The 8,746-nt window shown below is 35.4% G+C and overlaps 1 protein-coding gene across 1 annotated transcript; it reads left to right on the plus strand.

Moving 5' to 3' along the window:
- The first annotated feature begins 452 nt into the window (after nucleotides 1-452).
- On the plus strand, nucleotides 453-2,729 carry LOC113593160 (UPF0538 protein C2orf76-like). The gene is made up of 2 exons (XM_027036400.2): nucleotides 453-1,337; nucleotides 1,544-2,729. Exons 1-2 carry the CDS (start codon nucleotides 1,101-1,103, stop codon nucleotides 1,817-1,819), a joined length of 513 nt encoding a protein of 170 aa, XP_026892201.2. The 5' UTR covers nucleotides 453-1,100; the 3' UTR covers nucleotides 1,820-2,729.
- The last annotated feature ends 6,017 nt before the right edge of the window (nucleotides 2,730-8,746 follow it).

The raw sequence follows: 8,746 nt of genomic DNA on the forward strand, positions 1-8,746 counted from the left end.
TAGGAATGAAAAAGTACTAGCACCCAACAAGGTATAAAGCACAAGGTCTAGCATCCAAGTGAAATTACCAAACATGCAAAGACATAGGAAAATGCAACCCTTAATGAGAAAAATCAATCAATGAAGATGAAACTAGAAATGACACAAATGGTAAATTTAGTAGAAGGGACATTAAAAGGTTCATTATGGTCATATTTTATATGTTCAAAAAGCTGGAGGAAAGACTCAGCAAATAAAACTTCAAATGATAAGATTATGATTTCTGAGATCAAAAATAATCCTGTATAGGATTACTAGAAGATTAAATAATAAAGCACAAAATACATATTAATAAACTTGAAGACATAGCAATAGAAAATACCCATAATGAAACACAGAGAAAAAAATACTTAAAAATGAAAAAGCATTAGTGACCTGTAAGACAAATTTAAGGAGCTAAATATACAAATAATTAGAGTCCCCTAAGAAGAGGATAGAGAGGGGGAACTTAAAAAACATTTGAAGAAAAAGTAGCTAAAATATATCCAAATTCAGTGAAAATTACAAGCATGTAAATCCAAAAGTTCAAAGAACCTTAGGTACAAGAAAGATGAAGGAAACTATACCAAGTCATTTATTAATCAAATTGCTTAAAACCAGTAATAAAATCTCAAAATCGCTTAGAAAATATATTCCTTATGTTCAGAAAAACAAAGGCATAGATGACAGATTTCTCACTAGAAACAATAGAAGAAAAAAATAGAGGTGCAACATCTTTAAAGTATTGAAAGAAAAAAAATATCAGTCTAGAATTACTTTACCATCAAAAATATTCTTCAAATAGAAGAATATTGGAGGTGTCTGGGTGGCTCAGTTAGTTAAGCGTCAGAGTCTCAGTTTCACCTCAGGTCATGATCTTGTGGTTTTGTGAGTTTGAGCCCCGTGTCGGTCTCTGTGCTGAAGGTGCGGATCCTGCTTGGGATTCTCTCTCTTCTCCCTCTCTCTCTGCTCTTCCCCTGCTCATGCTGTCTCTGTCTCTCTCTAAATAAATAAATAAACTTAAAAAAAAAAAAAGAATATTGGGATACCAATTTTGACTAATCACAGGCTTCACTTGCTGAATGTCCAGTAAAACCAAATGGGCAAAATATATTAGCAGAGTTTTCCTTGTTTTTGTATGTGAGAGATTCCCTAGGGAGCCTACATGTGAAAAAAATTTTGGATCAAAAGAATTTCTTCACATGATTTCTGGAGAGGTGACCATTATCGTTTGCCTCATTCATTCATTTGAGCATTATAATTACAAACCTGTAGTATATCATGGAATTAATTTGGACCAAACTGTAGAGAAATTTATAGTATTTCTTTTTTTAAATAAAAAAAAGTTTCATTATTTGTTTTTGAGAGAGTGAGAGAGCACAGGAGAGGGGCAGAGAGAGAGGGAGACACAAAATCCAAAGCAAGCTTCAGGCTCTGAGCATCAACACATAGCCTGACACAGGGCTCGAACTCACAAACTGTGAGATCATGACCTGAGCTGAAGTGGGACACTTGACCAACTGAGCCACCCAGTCCCCCTGTTGTATTTCTAAAGCAAGAGGTCTCTTTAAGGGCCAGTCTGACACCACCATTCATTAATTATACGTATGACAAACTGAAGGTAATTCATCAAGCTCATAAATCAAACGCAAATAAACTTGTGTTGAATTTGGAAACTGGGAGACCCCTGGTGAAAGAAGGTAGCATTCTGGAAGCTGCTAGAATCAGCAATGAAACTGAAATTGCATCCTTCCATGAAGAGGATTATGAGAACTGCAAAGCTAATCCCATTTCATCCTAGTGAAAACCTCACGGGGCTTCCTTTTTTGTGTGCCTGTATTAAATTCTTTTATTCCACTAGTGAGGTTTTTGAAATTAACAAACTTAAAAATTTTTTTAAAAGACTTGTTTTGGAAAATTACATTTTCTTCATGCATACACAAGTTGCAATGATTCTTACTTAACACAGAGACCTGCAGTGCAAGACGTGTTAAGAGAAGTCCTTCACGTAGATGTAAATTATATCATATAGAAACCTTGATCTACACACAGAAAGGGAAAACAACAGAAACTAACTACACGGGTAAATATAAGAACTTTCCTTTTTTACTTTGAACAATTTTCTTGAAAATATAATTAACTCTTTAAAAAAATTTTTTTTGACATTTATTTATTTTTGAGAGACAGAGAGAGACAGAGCATGAGCAGGGGAGGGGCAGAGAGAAAGGGAGACACAGAATCTGAAGCAGGCTCCGGGCTCTGAGCTGTCAGCACAGAGCCCGACGCGGGGCTTGAACCCACGAACCGTGAGATCATGACCTGAGCCAAAGTCAGATGCTTAACCGACTGAGCCACCCAGGCACCCCTAAAAAATATAATTAACTCTTAAATAAGAAGTGATAATGTGTTGGAATTATAACATTCATAAATAAAATGTATGAAAGAAAAGCATAAAACCTTGTGGAAGAGAATTAGAACTTCTCCTTTAAATAAATTTTGTAAAGAAATTCTGTAATTTTCTTATAAAAGAATTGATAAAGTATCATCTAAAAGCAAACTGTGATAAATTTTTAAAGAGTATGATATATACCCTAAAGTAACAACTAAAATAGCATAACAAGAATTTGTAGCTGTTAAACCAAAAAGGAGATAAAATGAAATAATAAAAAAATGCTCATTTAGTCTCAAGGCAGAAAAAGAGGAAAAGGCAATCAAAGAACAGATGGAGTATATAGAACAAAACTAACAAGATGGTCTGTTTAAACCCAAAGGTATTTAAAAAATCACATTAAATATAAGTGGTCTAAACAGCCTAATCAAAAAGTACAGATTGTCAAATTAAAATTTGTTTACTGTTTATTTTTGAGAGAATGAGCAGGGGAGGGGCAGAGAGAGAGAGAGAGAGAGAGAGAGAGAGAACAGAATTCCAAGCAGGCTCTGTGCCTTTTGCACAGAGCTGGATGTGGGGCTTGAACCCACAAACCATGAGATCATGACCTGAGACGAAACCAAGAGTTGGATGCTTAACCAACTGAGCCACCCAGGCGTCCCCAGGTTGTCAAATTAGATTAAAAGAAAAGCAGTATATTATTATATGCTGCCTATAAGAAACTTGCAAGAAACTTTAAAGACACAGCTAGGTTAAAAATGAAAGGATGGCTATAATATATATGCCATAATAACTTCAAGCAAAAGCAAGCTGGGGTGGTTATTTTCATTTTAGACAAATTAGATTTCAGAGCAAAGAATATAACCTGGGATAAAGAGGATAATTTCATAATGTTACAAAGGATAAATTTATCAAGAAGAAATAAGATTTCTAAGCATTTGTGTACCTAATAACAGAGTTCTAAAATAAAGCAAAACTGATAGAAAATATTTGGCAAATCCACAGTTATTGAATATTTTAATACCGTATCTCAATAACTAATGAAACCAGTAGACAGAAAATAAGTAAGTATGTAGACTTGAACAGTAGTGTTGACCAACTTGATCTGTGTCATTTATAAAATTTCCCACCAAACAACAGGTACTTTTTAAGTGAATAAGTAAAAGTAAGCATTTATTAAGATAGACCACATTTTTGGCCATCAAAAAAATCTGAATACATTTAAAGGAGTCAAGTCAAACTACATAATGTTCTCTGAACAAAATTAAATTTTAAGTAAGTAGCCAATAACAAAGATATCAGGAAAAACCACAATATTTAAAAACTAAAAAAAAAATCAGACTAAAAATCTAAAAAAAAAAAAAAACAAACAAAAACCAGAGCTCATGGGTGTAAAGAGCAAAATGAGGTGGCTGCCTGAGGTGGAGAGTGGAGGATGGGCAAAATGGGTGTGAGGGTTTCAAAAGGTACAAATTTCCAATTGCAAAATGTATGAATCATGGGGATCTATAGTGTGGTGACTATAGTGAAGAATACTGTATTGCATATTTGAAAGTAGCTAGGAGAATGGATGTTGAGAGTTCTCATGAGAAAAAAAATTGTAATTATGTATGGTGATGGATAATAATGGGACTTACTATGGTGGTCATTTTGCAGCATATACAAATGGCAGTATGTTGTACACCTGAACTAATATAACATTATGTCAGTTATACCTCAGTTAAAAAATTAACATACTTATAATCCAAGATTTAAGGAAACATTAAAAAAATTGAAAATGTGTTGAACTACATGGAAATTAACTTATCAAAATATGTGGGATGTGGCTAAAATAGTAGTTCAGAAGATAATAAAATTGTGAAATAAAATCTCTAGCCAAAATAGTCAGGAAACAGAAAACACACAAGTCATTATGATGAGAAATGAGATAGGTGACATAATTACAGATTCTACAAATATTAAAGATATTAAGGGAATATATAATAAACTTAATGACAATGAATATGACAAATTGAGCATATTCCTGAAAACACAAACTTTCACAGCTCACAAAAGGAAAAAAAAAACCCATAAAACCAGAATAGCTCTCTTTATATTGAATAAATTAAATTTTGGTTAAAATCTTCAGTTAACCTTTCTGTAGACATCCAGTTTCCACTCGGACACGTACTGAGCATGGAAGTTACCATTCCCATTCTCAGAAAAAGCTGGACAAATGGAAAATTAACAACTTGTCTTGCACCTTGTAGCAAGGTAAAATCTCAGGGCAAACTACTACCTTTAAATATGGAGAGACGGCACCCGAAAAACAAATAACCCAGTGAAGAAATGGGCAGAAAACATGAATAGACACTTCTCTAAAGAAGACATCCGGATGGCCAACAGGCACATGAAAAGATGCTCAACGTCGCTCCTTATCAGGGAAATACAAATCAAAACCACACTCAGATATCACCTCACTCCAGTCAGAGTGGCCAAAATGAACAAATCAGGAGACTTTCGATGCTGGAGAGGATGTGGAGAAACGGGAACCCTCTTGCACTGTTGGTGGGAATGCAAATTGGTGCAGCCTCTCTGGAAAACAGTGTGGAGGTTCCTCAGAAAATTAAAAATAGACCTACCCTATGACCCTGCAATAGCACTGCTAGGAATTTACCCAAGGGATACAGGAGTCCTGATGCATAGGGGCACTTGTACCCCAATGTTTATAGCAGCACTCTCAACCATAGCCAAATTATGGAAAGAGCCTAAATGGTCATCAACTGATGAATGGATAAAGAAATTGTGGTTTACATACACAATGGAGTACTACGTGGCAATGAGAAAGAATGAGATATGGCCCTTTGTAGCATCGTGGATGGAACTGGAGAGTGTGATGCTAAGTGAAATAAGCCATACAGAGAAAGACAGATACCAACCATATGGTTTCACTCTTATGTGGATCCTGAGAAACTTAACAGAAACCCATGGGGGAGGGGAAGGAAAAAAAAAAAGAGGTTAGAGTGGAAGAGAGCCAAAGCATAAGAGACTCTTAAAAACTGAGAACAAACTGAGGGTTGATGGGGGGTGGGAGGGAGAGGAGGGAGGGTGATGGGTATTGAGGGGGGCACCTTTTGGGATGAGCACTGGGTGTTGTATGGAAACCAATTTGACAATAATTTTCATATATTGAAAATAAAATAAAATAAAATATATATAAAAAAATAAATGTGGAGAGACGGACATGTCCAGAGAGATACAGAAATCAAAATCTGCTAACCCAGAGAAGAAACCACTAGAGCCTTCAACTCTGATAGAAACACTTGCATGGTAATTTTGATGGGCTGCTGAGACTATGTGACTTGAGTAAGAGGAAGAAATTCTTGGGGTCACCGCAGTAGGGGTTCTACATGCTTATAGTTAGTCCTTTGGGAAATGGAAATTAGAACCACAATAGGATACATGATACAGTTATTAGGCTTTCTATAATTAAAATGAATTGATGAATATGTGAGTAAATTGGAACCATTATACACTGTTAGCAAGGATGTATAATTGTACAACCACTTGGAAAACAGGTTGGAAATTAAAAAAAATGTAGATATATGCCTTCTATATTACCTCAACACTTCATTCCTAATATTTTGTTCAATGTAAGAATAAAATCAACAAAGAGTACATAAATTATTATTCCATTTGTACAAGGATCTAGAAAATGCAAACTAATCTATCGTGGTGGAGACAGCTCAGTGGTTACGTGGGGAGGAGGAGGTGGGATGGGGTGTGGGTCAGGAGAAATGGATTACAAATGGCACCAGAAACTCTTTTAGGTGATGAATATGTTAACAATTTTGATTACAGTAATAATTTTGTGAGTGCCTAAATATGTCAAAATTTATCATATTGTATACTTTATTCATGTAGATTTTATTTTTATGTCAATTATACTTATATGTCAATTATAATTATATGTCAATTATACTTGTTAAAAATTGCTAATCTAGGACTAGTGAAACCTTTGGGGCTTTTGCAGTAGAAATGCAGAACTTTAGTGTGGCTGCTTTTCTACAATCCAGAATACTTGTCCAGGAAAAAACAGCCCTACAAGCACAGCTCACAATAACACAACAATTATAAACCACTCTGTATGTTGTAGGAAGTGTTGACTCGCTAATATTACACTGTATGTTAACTAACTAGAATGTAAATTAAAAAAAAAAGAGTGACTATATTAAGTAGTAAATTAGACATAATTAAACAGAGAATTAAGGTAAAAATGACACTAAAAGAAGTCATTTAGAGAACAGAATAAAGTGACTGAAAGTATTAAAGAGTGATTGAGAGACATGGAAAACATTTTGGAATAAATACAAGAGAGATAATATAGAATGAAGAAGTGGGTAAGAGTGTTCCAGAAAGCAAGAATTCATTAGATAAAGAAAAATAAATAGAAACCTGGGCACATAGTGAACTTGCATTACCTCAAGGAACAAGATACTATTTAAAAAGCTACCAGAGGGGCACCTGGGTGGCTCAGTTGGTTGAGCGTTCAACTTCGGCTCAGGTCATGATCTTACGGTTTGTGATTTCAAGCTCCATATTGGGCTCTGGGCTGACAGTGTGGAGCCTGCTTTGGATCCTCGGTCCCCCTCTCTCTCTGCCCTCTCCTGCTTGTGCTCTCTCAAAAGAAAATAACATTAAAAAAAATAAAGGGACACCTGAGTGGCTCAGTTGGTTGAGTGTCCAACTTCGGCTCAGGTCATGATCTTGTGGTTTGTGGGTTTGAGTCCCACGTCAGGGTCTGTCGCTCTCTCTTTCAAAAATAAATAAACATTAAAAAATAAGTAAAAAGCCACCAGAAAAAAGACAAGTCATCTGAAAGGAGTACCAGTTAGACTGACAGTAGTTGTTATCAGAAACAAGAGTGGCATAATGGAATTAGGCATAATTAGGCATATTTAGGGCATAGTAGAGTAATATATTGAAGATGCTGAGCATAAAATAACTATCAACTGTGGACTCTGTATATGTCTATACTACTTTCAAGAATAATAGTGAAAAAAGACAAAAACTGAGAGCTTACTAATCACAGATTAATCATCACTGAAAAATCCATTAAAAGTTTACCTCGGGGGCGCCTGGGTGTCTCAGTTGGTTAAGTGTCTGACTTCGGCTCAGGTCATTATCTCAAGTCTCATGGGTTCAAGCCCCTCATCGGGCTCTGTGCTGACAGCTCAGAGCTTGGAGGCTGCTTTGGACCCTGTGTCTCCCTCTCTCTGCCCCTCCCCTACTCACACTCAGTCTCTCTCTCTCTCCCTCTCTCTCTCTCTCTCTCTCTCTCTCTCTCAAAAATAAACATAAAAAAAAAGTTTACCTGTGGATGAAGAAAATTGAATCAAGAAAGGAATACAAAAGTTTCCAGGTGAGTAAAGAAATTAATCAAAATATGGTTAAGACTAAATTAACACTGTGGAAAACAATCTTTAATACCGATTAATTAGAGAATTTTAAACATAAGGTAGAGATAAAAGCCTGGACAAATATAACATGGAATTGGTGGAGCAGCAAAGCAAGAATTTCAATGTCAGAAAAATTTATTTTATTTGCCTAATTTAACCACATGAAAGAAGAAAAATTATGACTGTTTCAGTGGATACAGGCATTTTATTTTTTATTTGTAAAAATATTTTTTAATGCTTACTTTTGAGAGTGTGTGCAGAAAGTATGAGCAAGGGTGGGGCAGAGAGAGAGAAGGAGACACAGAATCTGAAACAGGCTCCAGGTTCTGAGCTGTCAGCACAGAGCCTGACATGGGGCTCGAACTCACAAACTGTGAGATCATAACCTGAGCCTAAGTCGGACACTTAACCGAGACACCCAGACACCCCATCATCATTTAAAAACTCAAATTAATATCTTCTGGAATCCACAGTTTCTGAGTCCATATTCTATCTTAAGAGACAAAATTATCTGGAAAAGAAAGGCACTACGCACTCCCTGCTATTCCCGGTATTATTTGGAGTTTATATTTTTAATTTTGTAGAAGCAAAAACTAAGAAAAGAAACTTCCTGGATAAGAAACAACCCATGGTGCATGCTCTCAGTGGTCTGTATAAAAACATATTATCTCACCTTTTACTGAAACAAACTAATATTATTAGTATCATAATATTAATATATAAAAAGTTATGCTTTCATTATTTAAATGTATTATGATTCTCATACATTTTTTTTTTTTTACCTAAAGTTGTTATTGGAGGCATATATACAAATGTCCATCTAATGACCCAAAGATATTACAATTTTGAGAAACATTCTTTTGGTTTCTTGTGGCCCATGAGAGAGTAAGATCCACTCAAC

Source organism: Acinonyx jubatus, chromosome D1, assembly GCF_027475565.1.
Source record: "Acinonyx jubatus isolate Ajub_Pintada_27869175 chromosome D1, VMU_Ajub_asm_v1.0, whole genome shotgun sequence".
NCBI lineage: Eukaryota > Metazoa > Chordata > Mammalia > Carnivora > Felidae > Acinonyx > Acinonyx jubatus.

Bases quoted from the DNA above. Each gene is read 5' to 3' on its own strand.
- LOC113593160 (XM_027036400.2), top strand. From the start codon at position 1,101: ATGTCCAGTAAAACCAAATGGGCAAAATATATTAGCAGAGTTTTCCTT. The intron at 1,338-1,543 runs GTATTTCTTTTT...TGACCAACTGAG, and splicing joins AAACTGTAGAGAAATTTATA to CCACCCAGTCCCCCTGTTGT.